General features: G+C 39.1%; 1 protein-coding gene across 1 annotated transcript; it reads right to left on the minus strand.

Annotated features, from left to right (window-relative positions):
• Nucleotides 1-52: 52 nt before the first annotated feature.
• On the minus strand, nt 53-15,762 carry LOC131222759 (chaperonin CPN60-like 2, mitochondrial). Its single transcript, XM_058217945.1, has 18 exons — nt 15,618-15,762; nt 15,441-15,462; nt 15,151-15,282; nt 12,101-12,260; nt 11,068-11,243; nt 10,740-10,835; nt 10,538-10,642; nt 8,018-8,104; nt 7,793-7,882; nt 4,568-4,648; nt 4,422-4,490; nt 4,279-4,356; nt 3,498-3,593; nt 3,323-3,422; nt 1,663-1,766; nt 1,467-1,572; nt 541-619; nt 53-471 (listed from the first exon to the last, which is right to left on the minus strand). Exons 1-18 carry the CDS (start codon nt 15,653-15,655, stop codon nt 363-365), a joined length of 1,728 nt encoding a protein of 575 aa, XP_058073928.1. The 5' UTR covers nt 15,656-15,762; the 3' UTR covers nt 53-362.
• Between the last annotated feature and the right edge of the window lie 1,203 nt (nt 15,763-16,965).

A 16,965-nucleotide genomic window follows, 5' to 3' on the forward strand; every position in this document is an offset into this window, starting at 1 on the left:
GTTCTGTAATAGAAGGTTGGGAGAGAGCAAATTCCGCAAGTATTAACTCACATTCCCAAAAAGGCTATATTAAATTACCATCCCAAGAACAGCTTACAAAAATGTTATCATTACAATTCCAGATCCAGTCCTCTCAATTTCCAAATAAACAGACCAAATAACAGCATCATCAACTCTCTCATTCGAATTTGATAAATCAAACAGAATTACCCTGAAAGCCTCAATTCTGGAAAACCGACTCAAATAAGCTGCCACTGAATACACAGCTAAACCAAAAGAAACCCTAACAACATATACCAGTATTGAAGCTTCTGAACTATTATATCCTTTGTCAATTGACCTGTAGTATATGTGAATTGCACTCAGTAGTTCATATCATCCATCCCTGGCATGCGACCCATTGGTGGGCCAGTCTTTGCCTCTGCAACCTCAACGACCGCTGCTTCAGTTGTCGTCAACAGCAAAGAGACACTGCAAGCCAACACCATAAGTAACACACAAACTACGGGATTGTACAAAATCATAAAGGTGGAGGCACACCTGGCAGCATCTACTAGGGCAGTTCTGACGACTTTAAGAGGATCTATAATCCCAGCCTTCACCATGTCTACATACACACCTGTTTCAGCACAGCTAGGGTATTGATTTCTGGATGCCTATTAAATTTCCAAGAATAGCAAAAGAAAACAGGATATATTATATGAGGTTTGTTAATCCTGCACATGTGGATCTGAACCCCTCTGCATGTAGCTACATGTGTCAACACGGTTTATGTGAGCTCCAAGTACATCAGGTAGGCTCCATTGTGTACATGGCCAGGCACAAAAATCATATGCGTCCACTCATTAGGTCAAACACATTCATATGTTGAATGTGGAACCTTCGCCAACTCCTTTCCTAAACATCCATTTTTCTTGTACCGTTGTATGGCTGATTTGATGAGACTCCCATTATTTTTAGGGCCCATGCACATACATGACCCCATTGCATATGTGCCCAGGCACAAATAATCATCTGGGTCCACTCATTGGGTGGGAAACATTTATGTTGAATGTGGATCATAGGCCAACTTTTTTGTAGACATTCATTTTCCTTTGTGGCTGATTTGATGAGACCGCCTGATTCTTTTGGCCCATCCACCAAGGACCCACCTGATGGACGGTTTGGATCTTGCACGCCACATTGGTATGTGTTGCCACATGCAGAAGAGATAGGATCTAAACACAAAGTAACAAACTTCAAATATAAGAAGACTACTAGATGCATAGGCACTCAAATTGGAACACAATTCCCTTTGCATTAAAACAAAATCATACACCATAGAATCAGTCAGTTGGAAATTTGTCAACTTTGATTTGTAAAGCATTAGAACACAAAAGTCTGAAGGCTTGAAAGTTCAAACCACGATCATGTTCACATTTGAATTATAAAAATGATGTGCCGCTGTGCTAGCTAAATTAACAAACCTTTGGCAGCATCGTAACCCAGATTAAGATCCTCTTGTTCTAATAGTCTGCCAAGAACTACTGCACCATCAACACCAGCATTTGCAGCAATTGTACATGTGGGTGACTACAAGAAACTTAATTCCATCAATCAAACACATCTACAGAAAAAAAAAAAAGGGAAAAAAAATGAAGAAAGCATCAGAAAAATTGACACCTTTAAAGCATTCTGAATTATTTGGACTCCTATCTTCTGGTCACTGTTTGCAGTTTGAAGCTTATCCAGTTCTTTTGTAGCATACAAGAGAGCAACACCACCACCTGCATAAACCAATCATGTATGTATAGACGTAAAGATACGGAAGTGTGTCTACTGGAAATTTTTCAGCAAAGCCTTTCTTTGAAGAAATAACAGAAGTTCCCTCTAATCGCTCCCCGGAGAGCATTTGAAACACAGCAGTGACCTCTAAAAGTACAGCCCTCATCTGGACCCTATGGTAAAAGGAAAAATTCTAACTCAAGATCAGCTGCATAGGAGAGGTTATAGCTTCCCAAACAGATGCATTTCATGCAGGAAGTATGAAGAATCAACGTCTCATTTATTTCTGCTTTGCCCTTTTCATATTTGGTCCAAAGTTCTGGATTCCTTTGGAATGGCATGGGTCTTTAAAGACAGCCTCCTCGACAAGATGATCAAGTGGACAGGTTGGCAATATCAAGGCAGTGGCAACTGATGCTTCCAAAATCAGTGGTTCGGTGTGAGAAGTGTTTAGAAGGGCTAAGTTGGATGTTATGGGATGGGTCTCATGTATCAAATCATTAGATATTTATAATCTTTCCCATTCACATTGGGCCTTGTTGGTGAAATTTGCCAGTTTTCTCGGCATTTTGTAATAAAGCATCATCTTTCAAAAAAAAAAAATCAAGGCAGTGGTAAGCTTCTCTGGTCCATGGCACCCTTCTCAGACTGATGGGAGATTTAGACCGAAAGAAATAGCGATATATTTGAAGGGCTAGAATCCTTCGCAGATAAATCTTCCAGAGAATTAGTGGCAGTCTGATTTCATGGACAGCAGACCATACTCTCTTTGAGAACATAAGCTCTCTGATATTCAGAAAAAATGGAGGAATTGGCTGGTCAATCAGGGTTACCATAGTTCCATTTCACTTGACAAAAGACTCATCGTTGGTAAAGGTTCAAGATTCCTAGTGGAGGTAGCTCAGGCTTATGGGATGGGGGGCATGCTTCTAGCGGAGGAAGGATAAGTGTCATGTGCTTTCTCAGGCCCTGCCAAAGCCAAATCTAAAAAGAAAGCCATATCCCTGGCAATTAGGGAGTCAGTGCACACTGTGCATAAACACTTCCATCGTATGTACATTGTGGTTGAGGTTCCCTCAACCAGTTCGCCTAATCCCTTACTTTATTATCTTGCATGTTCTAGGGCTTGCCGTTCCTTTCTTTGTATGGGAAATTCTCTCACCCTTCCCTAATGTAATGAACTTCTTTCAGGAAAAAAAAAATGTTTAGGCACATTTAACCTAAAAATTAAACAGAGTTTTGCTAAGCCCAAAGGCACCTCTTCAAGTGAGGCTGGTGTACCGAGCCCGGATTAGGTGGGCTCTGGCCCAAAATATCAGGCCAGTCAACTTGTCAGTAGGGCCGCACATGTACATTGAATGTGGGCAGTTGGCAATTCTTTTTCTTCAACTGCCCATTGCTTTCATATGCAAGCGGCCATCCCAATATATTGATCAGCCTCAATTCCGGGTCATGTCATCTGCACAGAGTGGACCACCTGATGCATGGTTCCACCTGCACCAGGTTGGCATGAGTGGCATGAGGCTTAACAAGGCTCACAGACAACCATAAACTGTACCTGGCACAATACCCTCTTCAACAGCTGCCCTTGTAGCATTTAAAGCATCTCTAACCCTGTCTTTCCTCTCTCCAACTTCTGCCTCACTGGCCCCACCAATCTATAAAGTGTGTGGTCAGTTACAAAAATAAGAGGCCCATTACCCATACATACAGTATAAGGGACATGAATAGACCTTGAGAACAGCAACGCCTCCTGATAGCTTTGATAACCGTTCCTGTGCTTTCTCCTTGTCGAACATGGCAGTACTTTTCTCAATGGATGTCCTCAGCTGTCAGAGATTTACCAAGTCAGTCTTTCTCATCTAAGGAAAAAATAAATTGAAATGAACTTTTCCTCACAAGTCACAGCCTATTCTCATCAAACATGCCACTAGTTCTCTATTCTACTGAGCATAGAAACAATTTTTCTCATCTAAGGAAAACGTGGCTGGAACTCAGCTTTTCTTCACAAGTCACAGCCTATTCTCATCAAACATGCCACTAGTTCTCTATTCTACTAAAGCATGGAAGAACTCAAAGCATTCAAAAATATTTCTGTATGTCCTGGTGCCAGACCATGTGGATATTCAGACATGCCTGCCTAAGAAGCCCACTTCCCATCTTGTTTCTGTTTCTCACATTTCTTTGAAACCAAATTCCCACTGAACACAATCGCTATCTTTCCAAAATGACCCTACGCGCTTGTTTCATCTAACAGAAGAACCCAGCTCACTTGCCATTTCAAACCAGATTTACACAGAAAGAACATTCTGTGCAATATGGAATGTGTTTTCCACCCTTTCCAAACAGCACCTTCTGAAGAAATCAATCGTCTTTAAACACTTTTCCAAATGCAGGGAAAAAAAAAAAGCTTCTCCATTGAAGCCATTTTATTTTACTTAATAGACAATAATGACTCTGGTAAACCAGCCATGGTAAGCATTGGCATCACCATCAGAAAAGAAGCTGACAGACCTGCTCGCATCTTTCTTCAATTAGCTTCTTGTCACCACCACCATGTAGAACAATGGTATCATCAAGGGAAACAGTAACCTGTTATAAAGAAAATCAGTAGAGTCCCAGAGCACATTCAAGTACATCTAAATAATATTACAGACCTTTTTTGCAGTACCAAGCATTTCAATTTGAACTTTATCAAGGTTCATGCCATGATCTTCAGAGATAACCTGCACATAAAATGTGGCATTGTATTTCCTGAGATGTCTAATGCAACAGAATTCAGGCATAAAGAGTTGCATCTCACCTCTCCTCCCGTAAGAATGGCTAGATCTTCCAAGTTTGCTCTCCTGTTTTCTCCAAAACCAGGAGCTTTGATGGCACAAACCTACAATTACAACCAGTGTTTTAAATATCGACGATATCGGTCGATATATCCCACGATATATCTTGTATCCCACCTGTGCGATACAAAACACACGGGTAGTGCGATATATCCCACATGTTCGATCTGGTGAGTATTTTCAAATTCCAATTCTTTTATTTTCTGTAAATCATGTTAAATTAGTGTCAAATTCATACAAATCCATGATCTTTCATGTTTTGCAAGAAAAATCATGGACTAGGAGTTTCGATTTCGAGATTTGGAAGAGATGCAGAGTTGCGAAAAATTGAAAAAATCAAAATTTCCCAATTTCTCACAAATCATTTGCAATCTTTGTGTCCAAACATAAAATAAAGCATGTATGTAACCTAATCTAGTGATTCTTCTTTTGCTTGTGCATGTATTGTTTGTGTTTCCACACGTTTTCTTACATTTATAAATTATATGAATAGATATTGAATATAGTTGCATCAATTCAATTAGACAACGCAAAATTAGGACCCCATACAAAGAAAACCTATTATGTGTACTTGTTTTTTGTAAGGTTTTGATTTATAAGTTTGTATTGATGTCTTTTTTAACAATCACTGAAGTTTTATTAAAAAATTCAACCAAATTCTCAATGTTTCCGCATGTTTCCAACAACAACGATACATTACATGATACAACCGATACATCCTATGCGATAACCAATACATATCCGTATCCCAAGAATGCGATACGTAATGTGATACCGATATTTCGAACACTAATTACAACTAACTTGGTAATATAGAATGGAAGAAAAAAAATGCATCACATATGATCTACTAATGCATGGGCATTTTCACACCGGGCTCAAGTGGGGTAGCCCGTGGGATGCAGGGACACACACAGGGTGGGCGGCCCGTGTGAGGCGGGCCCCACCCATGTGAGGCGGGTGGCTCATGTGAGGCGGTACCCATTTGATGTGGAGCCCACAAGGGGGGTTCGGCCAAGGTCGGGCGTGGGCTATGAGATAAAGGGATTAATTCACCATGCTCTATCAGTTCGAGCTTTTAGAGCAAGTGGTTAATTGTCTCGCATCAAAGTGGTATCAGAGCGGGAGGTCTCGTGTTCTAGACTCCTCACCAGGGGTAATTAATACAAGGGCATTTTCACACCAGACTCGAGTGGGGTAGCCTGTGGGATGTGGGGACACACTCGGGGGTAGGTGGCACATGTGAGGCGGGTGGCTCGTGTGAGGCGGTACCCATGTGATGTGGGGCCCACGACAAGCAAAAAATCTTCTCCAAGAAAAATATCACAAGAAAGGAGTGAATAGTACTATGAAAAGGACTCTTCAAAAATATATATATATATAGTACTATGATATGAATAAGCCTCTTTTTGCAAGGTATATAAACCCCCAAGGTAAGCAAATCAAACCCTACTTGACATCAACCCTTTTTTGTTTTTATTTTTTTTTAAAACATGGTAAATTTCGTAACGATCAATGGATCAAAGCCGAAAGAATTACAAATCTGCACGAGAGACAAAAAGAAAATCTCTCCTAAAATATTTAAAGCTAGACCCCAATCCATTACACTCAATTTAGCCCTATTGAAATAATTTGAAGCCCGCCCACTTCATTCCTAAAGTAGCACTTGTTCCTTTCCTGCCATAAGAACCAGATTCCAACCAGCAAAGGTAGCCTCCGAATGGGCCTTCCTCGTTTACATGTCCCTCCCCCATACCAAGTCATAAAAAGATTCCCCGTCGAATTCAGCATTACCCACGATACACTAAACAAGGTGACGAAACTATCCCAAAACACCTTCGCAAAAGGACAGTGAGTAAAGAGATGGTCAATTGTCTATTCATTTCTTGTGCACATCATACATGAATTTGGTAGCACCATCTTCCTTCGACGAAGATTATCCAATGTTAACACCATGTTGTTTCCCACTAGCCAAGCCAACACCACAAACTTGGGTGGGGGCCCCATATCACCAAACAAAGTTGTATGGTGAATCTACTTTCCATAGTAGACCTAATGAATAATCTACACAGATTTCGCGGAACATTGACCCTACTTCTCCTTAATCCACTCCATCACATCTCTTTCTTCAGCCATTGGTCTCACAAAGCATAACATCTCTAAAAGATTGGTGAACTCCAATTATCATCTGTCATATTCCTGCAACATGGCAGACCCCAAACCATCTCCTCTACTATTAATGAAACACATCACACAATCGAAATGTTCTCCTTTGCCGAAATTCTTGCTAACCTTGGAAAAACATATCCTTTGAGATCATCCCTCGGTTGCAGATTAGGGGAATGATTTTTAAAACAAGAGATCATCCCTTGGTTGTAGATTAGGAGAATGATTTTTAAAACACATCCTCTAAATCTTCAAAAATGAAAAAAATAAAAATTGTTTTAAATTCTAAAAAAATCACATTAAACTATAAAAAATTAAAAAGCTATAACAAAAGGACAATTTTTACTTATTGGAATTGATAAATCATGAGCATAGCAAAAGAACTCCTCTAAGAAAAAATCCAACAAAACTATATAAATAGTACCACAAATAAGGTCTCTTTACAAGCTATAAAAACCTCCCAAGGTACAGAAAGCAAACCCTACTTAATCTCACTTCTTGATTGTTGTTCAATCTTGGCCATTGATTATCCTGTAAAAGGTCCTATGTAAGTCCTTATTCCTTTAATTAAAATGCTTTTTAAAAAATGCCCTAAATAATCTTGAGTTAACCCCTAAGCAACTTTGCAAAAGTAGCATGTAACTGTAGTACATTCATTTTTTTCCCAGATGCATCCCTAATCACTCTCGCGGTTGGTTTATGGACTCTTGGTGCATTACCTGCGATTAGCATTTGGGAGACATCAGCACTATGTGGCATCCTATTGCCACCTGGCATGCATTTAATGTTTAAAATGTGAAGGAAAAAAATATGAAAAAAGAGCCATATGTCGCATTTGCATAATTGTTTTGGTGGACACTTCTATAATATGCCTTGGGACCTGGAAACAAAATTTTTAAATGATGAAAAAGGAGTGAATATCACAAAGTTAGCATGGCAATGGCCTGCACCAGGCCATGCAATGCATTATTCAAAACGTAGCATGCACCCAAATACAGGAAGAACATAGGTCCATGCATTACCTTAACTCCAGCACGATGCTTGTTGAGAATGAGCATCGCCAAAGCATCACTATCCAAATCCTCAGCCACAATTAGCAGAGCTCTGTTTTTCTATGTGATGGAAAAAAAAGGAAAAAAGAAGGAAGTGTCATTGGAAGCTTGAGAAGCTTCTTTACGAGTTTTAAAAAACATTATAATTTCCACGCAATGAAGGCATTTCATCCAAGAGTCCAAATGGGACCTTACCTTTAAAGCCAGCTCTAATATTCTCACAAGAGAATCCAAGTTTGAGATTTTCTTATCATGAATAAGGATCAGGGGATTTTTTAGTTCCTGCAAGCATGCAATTACAATAATGTACATGGCAGAAAAATGTCAGTCACAAGTTCATATAGAGATCATTCAAAAAAACCAAACATTGAGGGGTAATAAAAGTTGTTATTGCAGGTCAAGTGGAATCTCACAGTACCACAAATTGACCGAAAATAACCAATTCAGCCAACTTCAGCCCTCATAGAAGTAGGTTTCATCAGAGATATAGTCAATTTTAAGCAGCGCATTTAAGCAAAACCATAACAATAAAGCAGGTCAAGAGGGTAAAAAGCAAAAGTTCTAGAACTGGTTAGCAAGGTATTCAATAATGGTAGTGGCCGGCCACCGCTGTTACCGTCATAATAAGGGCCTTAACGGCCGTTACAGCCTTCTTCTTTTTTTCTTTTTTTCTCCCCCCTCTTTCTTGAAAACAACCAATATCGGCCTGCAATGGGCTGTTATGGACATTTTTCCATAACAGCCGTTACGGCCCCATAATGATATCCACTGTTACTGTTAGGTAACAACAGCCAATATGTAACCATTTTTGCAGACCTTGCCAGTTAGACATGCCCAGTAACTAAGTAGCGAAAAAGGAAACCACTTTGGCAGATTAAGCAGCACAAACTTTTAAGTTTTTAGGCTTCAATGCAGGATATTATAGATTGGTTCAATCAAGTAAGAAATATCGCATGACTTTAACAAGACGGATGACCATGGAAGAGGTGGAGTGGATGTTGGGTGTTGGATGTTTGCATGCCATGGAAGAGGTAGAGTAGATGGCTGAGATTTTGGGGTGCTGCACAGGGACTTTTCCTTCGACCTATCTTGGCATTCCTCTATGCATCGCTAAACTGGCAAAGCACCTATGAGATATAGTAGTGGAAAGAATTGAAAGGAAACTGTCAAGATGGAAGAGAGGGTACCCATAACACTAATTAAAGCAGCGTTGTCTAAAATGCCGTTGTACTTCATGTCCTTTTTCAAGTTCCTGAAGTCTATTTTGGTAAGGTGGATAGGCTAAGATGCAACTTATTGTGGTAGGGTACTGCAAGAAAAGAAAAAATTACATTTGCTAACTTGGGAAGAGGTGTATAAACCATATGAAGGTGGGGCAGCATTAGGGACTTGGAGAAGATGAATATAGTGCTGATGGGAAAATGGTTATGGAAGTTTGGATCAGAAGAAGGATCATTATGGAGGAAGGTTATTGCAAACAAGTATGGGTGTCAGGATGGTGGGTAAAGGACTCACTATACAAAGCGTCAAGGATAGGGAAGGCGGTCTCTAGTTTGAAGCCCAAGTTTAAAGAGGGATTGGTTTTTCCATTCGCAATGGAGAGACGGTTCATTTTTGGGAGGATATGTTGATTGGTGAGGCTCCGCTTTAGGATGAGTTTCCGAGACTAGCACGTCTTTCTCTGAAAAGCAATATTCTAGTTTTCTGATGCTTTTCTTTCAGTGGTGATGTAGTGGTGTGGCCCCCCTCGCAGCAATAGGAATTTGCTTGATGAAGAGGTGGAGGAATTTGTGAGGCACTGGGGTCGCCGCCAAAATTGTTATCTGTCATTAGGGGAGCAAGATAGGATGGTGTGGATGATGCTTCTCAGTCCATTCACTTTACAAGATGCTTTGGTCTTCGTCGGAGGGTGCAAGATATGTCCATACATGGTACATTTGGTTCTATGGGGCTCCCCTAAAAGCTGTTGCTTTTATTTGGTTAGCCAAGAGAAAGAGTTTTGACTACTGAGTATTGAAAACCTTCACTGCCCTTTCACTCAAAAGGTGAGAGTTAGCTTCCTAAGTCTGTTTAATGTGCCATGGGCGAGGCCAGGTTCAATTGGTGACCTCCTCTTGGTTTAGCATAGTCTTGGGCTTGGAAAGAAATGAAGGTTGTTTGGAGATTGGTCTTGATGGTGGTTCTATGAGTGCTTTTTAGGGTAAAAGGAATGGCGGATGCTTTCGGGACAGTAGTAGTTTGGTGGTGGAGGTTATATCATCATCAAGTCTAAGGTGTTCCAAAACGGTAACGGTGGCCGTAACGGCCATCACCGTTACTGTTATGATACGGGCCGTAACGGCCATTACAGCCCCTGTATCGGCCGTTACGGCCGTTTTTTATTTTTTGAAAAAACTGTCACTGGACCGTTATGGGGCCATTACGGTCCGTTGCGGGGCCATTATGGTCGTTTGGACCCCGTAACGCGTAGCAGTTATGACTGTTAACATTACATAACGGCTGTTACGTAACCAATTTTGAATGCCTTGTCAGCAACACAAAGCTTTTTGTAGTGGAATGTGAATATTGTACAAAAGCTTTAAAGGATTGTAATTTCTTTTTCTTTTTCATGAATAGTAGCCTTTTGCACCATCTCAGCGCTTTCTTTTAACAAAAGTCATCACCAAAAAATAAAAAATAAAAAATAAAAAAGACAGATGGCCTATCCAAACTCACGCATTTTTGGGTCTTCTCATCTGTAACAAAATAGGGAGAAATATATCCCCTGGCTAGTTTCATTCCTTCCACCACTTCCAACTCATTATACAAAGTATTCCCATCCTGCAAATTTATAAAAATAGAAATAAAAAGCATCAAATGACATGCCTAAGCTATGGCAAGATATATCTACCATAATATGTCCAAAGAATGTACTTACTTCAACAGTTATGACTCCTTCCTTCCCAACTTTCTCCATTGCTCTTGCTATCAATTCCCCAATCTCCCGTTCACCATTTGCAGAGATAGTTGCTACCTTTTTCAAAGTACGGGCATTTTGGACGAAACAAAAAATTAGGATATGTACGAGAATGCAACAACCACTGGTTCCTCATGTGCTATATCAGAGGAGAAACAAGAATAAAGAATATAGATAAATAAAAATAAAAATTAAAGGCTGGAACTGAAAGGGGAAGGCATTGAAGATCATCAACAAGGCATTAGTTCATCCTTTTTCATTTCCATTTTTTATAAACAGAACTATTTACCTGGGTAATTTCTTCCGGTGTGCTGATCATCCAAGCTTTGCTTTTCAAGTGAGAGATGACAGCATCAATAGCCATATTAATACCATGACGCAAGTCCATGACATTTACACCAGCTGCCACCGACTTACATCCTTCAGTAAGTATTGCCTGAGTAAGGACAGTTGCGCAAGTGGTACCTGTAGCCCAAACAAATCTCTTCTGTGACGAAAACTTCCTATCATAATTCAATGACAATGTATCAAACAAAAATCAATACAGAAAAACAAAAAAGTCACATCACAAGAAATGTCTGTCATAATTCAAGGACCAAATAAATCTATTAACAGAAATTAGAGGAGCTTACACAATTAAATGGAAAATTAAAGGAGCAAATATGAGTGTGATGCATAGGCATGAAGAGCCATGAAAAAACAATAAAGGACAGCAAAGTTCTCCTCCTATTATTTATTCTAGTTTGTTGGACATTTGGTCCAAGTTCAACTTCAATGGCCTTCACCAAATCATCTTCCCATCCCTTATCACAGCCAAGGATCATCATAATGGACAATAACAAATTACAAAAAGATTAGATTTATATTTAGAAAAATAAATACAGAATGTCCTTGGAAAATTCCCCAACTTCACAAACAACAAAAAATGATAAAATACATGCAAGACCCTTAAGACACCAACGGTTTTGCACATTACTCGTTTTTCAATGGCAAATAGCATATTTCACCAAACTTCCTATTGAATCAATAATATTTGTGATGACCAAATCCATTTCAATCCTTCAGAGAGATCCGCATTGGCTTCAAAGTAAGTTTAAGCATTGGCTTCAACGTAACTTGTTCTAAACAATTTTAGGAACTAATCTGACTATATACATCAAACAACAGTGTATACACTCGTTCAAAAAAAAAAAAAAAAAAGTGTATAGCTAAGTATATTGATGTCGACTACTATTATCAAGTTTGACTTTATCTATCAATTCTCATGAATGATGAAGGAATGATGGACAATACAATTAAAAAATAAAAAGAGAAGATACTACCATCTCCTGCAGCAGTATTAGTGGCATCAGCAACCTGCTTTACAAGATTTGCGCCAATATTCTTAGCTCTGTCCTTGAATTCGATGCTTTTGGCAACAGTGACACCATCCTTTGTGACCTTAGGATCCCCACGGCTTTTCTCGATAATTACATTACGACCCTGTGTAAAAACAGATCAGATATAACATCCACCAATACTTGCATACTTCTATTAGAAGAATGCTACTGTTATGCACAAACTTCACGAGTTCCATGAAGTGCCAATCAAAACTTTTAGGCTGTACACATATGGTGATCATGACCATTTTATTTGGTGGGCCATAATGGTGGGCCATCATGTGGAAGGTTCATAGACCAAAAATCAAGGCCATTAGATTTAGACTACATTGGCCAGCAGATGGCAGAAAGCAATTGGAAAAAAATGTTGAGCAAAAAATGAGCAACGATTCATATTCATTGTGAGAAACTCGGTGATCTGATTATCAGGAGCATCAAATGGAATGATTTTTGAGCTATAAATGACCACTAGATCAACAGTCCTAATAGCCATAAACATCTGCCATCTGTACGGTGGGGTCCACACTTCGAGGAACTTCAATGAAGAATGCATCATAATACCATTTATTGTTTACTACATGATCCAGTCATATTGGGGAGCTTTCAATATCCATTTGAATTGAATTTTGACAATCCAACTCAATAAGGAGTCATATGGAACTGAGGAATTTTAAAGGGCCTAAAGAATTTGTTCCCGAGAAATAAATTCCCTGAGAAAGAGATTATGTTTGTCATGTTTGGGTATTGGGAATGCAACTCCTACCAAGGAATTTCATGACACTACTTTTAGGGTATGTTTGTTTAGTGTTGAGACTCAAATATTGCATAATTTTCCTCATTTATATCTTGATTTTATGAACATAAATCATCTTAATATTCTATTTTACTCATGTATGTGTTGCAAGGTGAATTTAAGAGCTTGGATTGAAAAAGGGTGTTAAAAAGTAAGAATTTGATGCTCAAAAATCACCAAGGTAAGGGATGGATCTTAGGAGATCAAGATTGAAGAATTCACATGCCAAAGATCCAAGAAAACCAAGCGAGGAATGAAGAGAATCGAAGATTTGAAGTGAAGAATCCTGAAATCGTCCTAAAAAAGTATATTCTGAAGCTGTGAAGTTTATTTTGAAAAACTGCGCAGCAGGAAGTCTGTTTTAAACGAACTATGCAGCGAAAAGTCTATTTTAGGAAAATATGTATATTTGGGGCGTTTTCTAAGGTTTTCAACTTTGTACGAAAATTGGAGTTCCCTACTTATAAATAGGGCCTCCTAGGGCATTCTTAAACATTATTAGAAGCATTCAAGAGCAATATTTAGGATTTTTTTAAGAGTTTTTAATTTTATTAAAGCTTTATAAGTTGTTTCTTTCCTTTTAGATCTTTTCCATTTGCAATTTTTCTTCTTTCTTTCTTGTTGCTTTTTATTTCTGCAATTTAATTATGTTTTTCTAAGTTCCCTCTAGCCCAAGCTAGAAGGGAAGCACATGGGTTTAATATTTCTTTAAGTTATGATGATTGATTGTTTTAATGATGAGAAGAATGGTGTATGCATGTTATCTATTATTTAGGTTTTGTTTTTTATCCTTTTGTAAGATCCATATGTTTCCATCATATGAGATCCACATTGATGGATAGGCTTACCCTAGATTAATCAGATTTCCTAGATAGGAGATGTTCTCAACCTGTTATATTTCTTTGATATTCATTATCCTATAGATATTGAATACTTAAAATCACTGGCGCTTGAGAATATATGTCAATGGTGCAAATCCATTATTTTCTAATCTTTTATATCATTTATTAAAATATTTAAAGTGTTTTATTTTCCGATTATTTAGCCAATTACCCTAGTAATTGAAAGGAAAAGTGTCATCATTACGATTTTATCACTGCCAAACCAATCACAGGAATCGGCGGTCAAATGCAATAGTATTCAGGAGACAATATTCGAGAGATGGGAAGGAATTTGTAACCATTGCACTATTTCATGGCATTACCGTGAAAATCTCAAATCCAAACAGCAACGTCAATGTATTTTAGTGATGATTTGACATTAATGTAAAAATGTCATCATTACGATTTTACCGCCGAAAAACCAAAAACATGAATTGATAATCAAATGCAGATGTTGTCAGGAGACAGGTAGAGTAATTTGTATTCATTGCACATTTCATTACGTTACCATGGTAATTAGTGAAACAAACAGGCCCTTAGAGGAAATGGGTTCCAACGGGAAACCCATTGCCATAACTTCCAGATGCCCAAATTCAAGAATTTGCATGTACTTATGAATCCCATTTCCAAAGAAACTAATTTCCAAATGTCCAAACAAACCCTAAATAACCATGATTAAAGAGTTGACAACTCGAACCAACTCGTCAGGTTTCAATCCAAGTTGCAACTCACCTAAGTCCGGGGTGAATTGGCCCAACATGACCAAGATGAGGGTGACTCATCTGCGTGATTCATGGTGTTGAACCAGATTGGGTCTGACCGATTCTGACCTGACCCGAACGAGTCGCACAGGACTTGCCCGGGTCTTAAAACAATGTAAATGATAAAAGTGGCCCTAGCGCCACTCTGTTCAAAATAAAGAACTAGCCCCAATGTTGCAACCTCACTCAGCTTCCTTCGTAAAATGGAATGGTGGTGGAACATGATTCATGTAGCCGACCCCATTTAGTTGGGATAAGAGTTAGATACCGATGAGGACTGCCATTGTGATCATTTCACATCCAACTTGAAACACTAAATTACCAATCGTCATGAACTAAACAGACGCTGACCCATTTTGACCATTCCCTCTATAACGAAATGTGTGGCTTGCAACTCAGTTCAATCCACAATCCAACAGAACTCCTCGCACAACTGATTAAATCAATGAATGCTTATATTTTTCTCAGCATTCCAGTCTTGATGATCCAACCCATTTTATTCCTTCCCCACAACTACAACAAAACAAAAAATGAGAACACAGATACAATTTTATTTACCTTTGGTCCCATTGTCACTTTCACAACTCCAGCGAGCTCATTAACGCCCTGAAGCATTGCTGCGCGCGCCCCAATGCCAAAATTGATGTTTTTCGCACCATAGTTTCGTGCCACAAGAATCCGACTACATATCTTTTGAATCCAAGTAAAAATAAAAAATAAAAATAAGAAGGAAATCAAATGTTACTCTTATTTAGAACTTGAGAGGTGCAAGACAGAGACAGACAGAGACTGGGGGAGAGAGAGAGAGAGAGAGAGAGAGAGAGAGAGAGAGAGACTTGAATACGTACATGTTTCTTGGAAGCAGCGGAACTGAAAGAACGAACGGGAAAAGTAGAAATACATGAGAAATTATTCATGGTAGAAGTTTAAAAAAAAAAATTTTAAAAAAAAAAAAACTTCCTTTTTTTTTGGTTTTTTGGAAGAAAATGATAGAAAGAAGAGGAAGTGATTTTCGAGTAACTCACCCGATCGTCGAAGCAATGGCAGCAGCTGCTCGGTACATGGCGGGAGTACGGAGAGAGAGAGAGAGAGAGAGAGAGAGAGAGAGTGTGTGTGTTTTGTTCTTCGAACCAGTGTGGAACAGAGCTTAGCTGTTTCGGAATTTTGTTTTCCCCGCTGGGGGTTTTCTCAGCTAGGGTTTTAGGTTTGAAGGCTACTCGCGCGAGTATGATCGGGATATTGGCGAGCACGAGTGCGGTATGTGTGGGGATCTAAACGATCGTGCGGGATACACGGGTGCACTGGATCGCAATGGCCCGGGTAGCCTCCAGGCTCCAACGGACAAGCATGACCCAATTGGGCTCGGGCCTTATGTTTTGGACTAGCCTGGCTCGACATAAACCCAAGTTTGCCATCCCTATCAGGTGGACAGCAATACATTGCATGTGGCCTGCTGGATACTTTTCCAGACCTACATCTAACATTGGCCCACTTGATAAGAGACTAGCCTACTTTTTTGGACGTCAATAAATAGAGACAGAGGAAGACCTGATGAACGGTCAGAGTCTGTCACAAATGTGTTCTGATGGCACTTTTTTCCCACAAGCGTGACTAATCCTTCTCTCACCACTAGCATCGTGTGGCGTATTGCGAGTCGTGTTTCAATGGTCAGAATCGTTTAGATGATAGGCCTCACCTTAGATCGGATAAGCTAATAAATAATAGTTCTTGGATTGAAATATTTCAGCCTGTAGATCATATGACTTTTTTTTTGTGGAATGTGGGTCTACTTAATCATTGAATAGTTGGTGTTAAAATATTTCAGTAAGAGAGTTCTTTCAAATTAGGGCTCCCAGACATGAGGTACTCGATGGAAGCCACCAAATTCTAATGAACCATGGTTAGTTTTTTTTTTTTGTCTCGTCGAGTGATTGGTTTGGGTTCGGGTTCGGGTTTCACTATTTTTTGGACCCAAGTGTAAATTAGGTTTAATCGGGTTTAAATTGGGTCCAAGTTGACCCAGATAACATCAGGTCAACCAGGCTGGGTTCAATTAATACATAGAGCTTCCTAGCATCTCCTCTTCATCGGTATCTTAGCAATGTCCCCAAATTTTACTAATGACATGTGAGACAATTAATTATTAATTTGAACCATCTACTCTTTCATGCGATTAGGGATAAGTCATGGCGTAAATATCGCACTTATGGATGTTCCTAAGCATCTGATCAATAACATAGAAAATACACAGTCAAGATTGAGCAGATAAACAAAATAAGTCCCAATTGTCATCTTGAATTATCTAGGATAGATCCTTACTACACATTGCTTATGATTCCAAAGTAGCATTTTGGTTTGATGATTATAATCATG

This window comes from Magnolia sinica, chromosome 13, assembly GCF_029962835.1.
Source record: "Magnolia sinica isolate HGM2019 chromosome 13, MsV1, whole genome shotgun sequence".
NCBI lineage: Eukaryota > Viridiplantae > Streptophyta > Magnoliopsida > Magnoliales > Magnoliaceae > Magnolia > Magnolia sinica.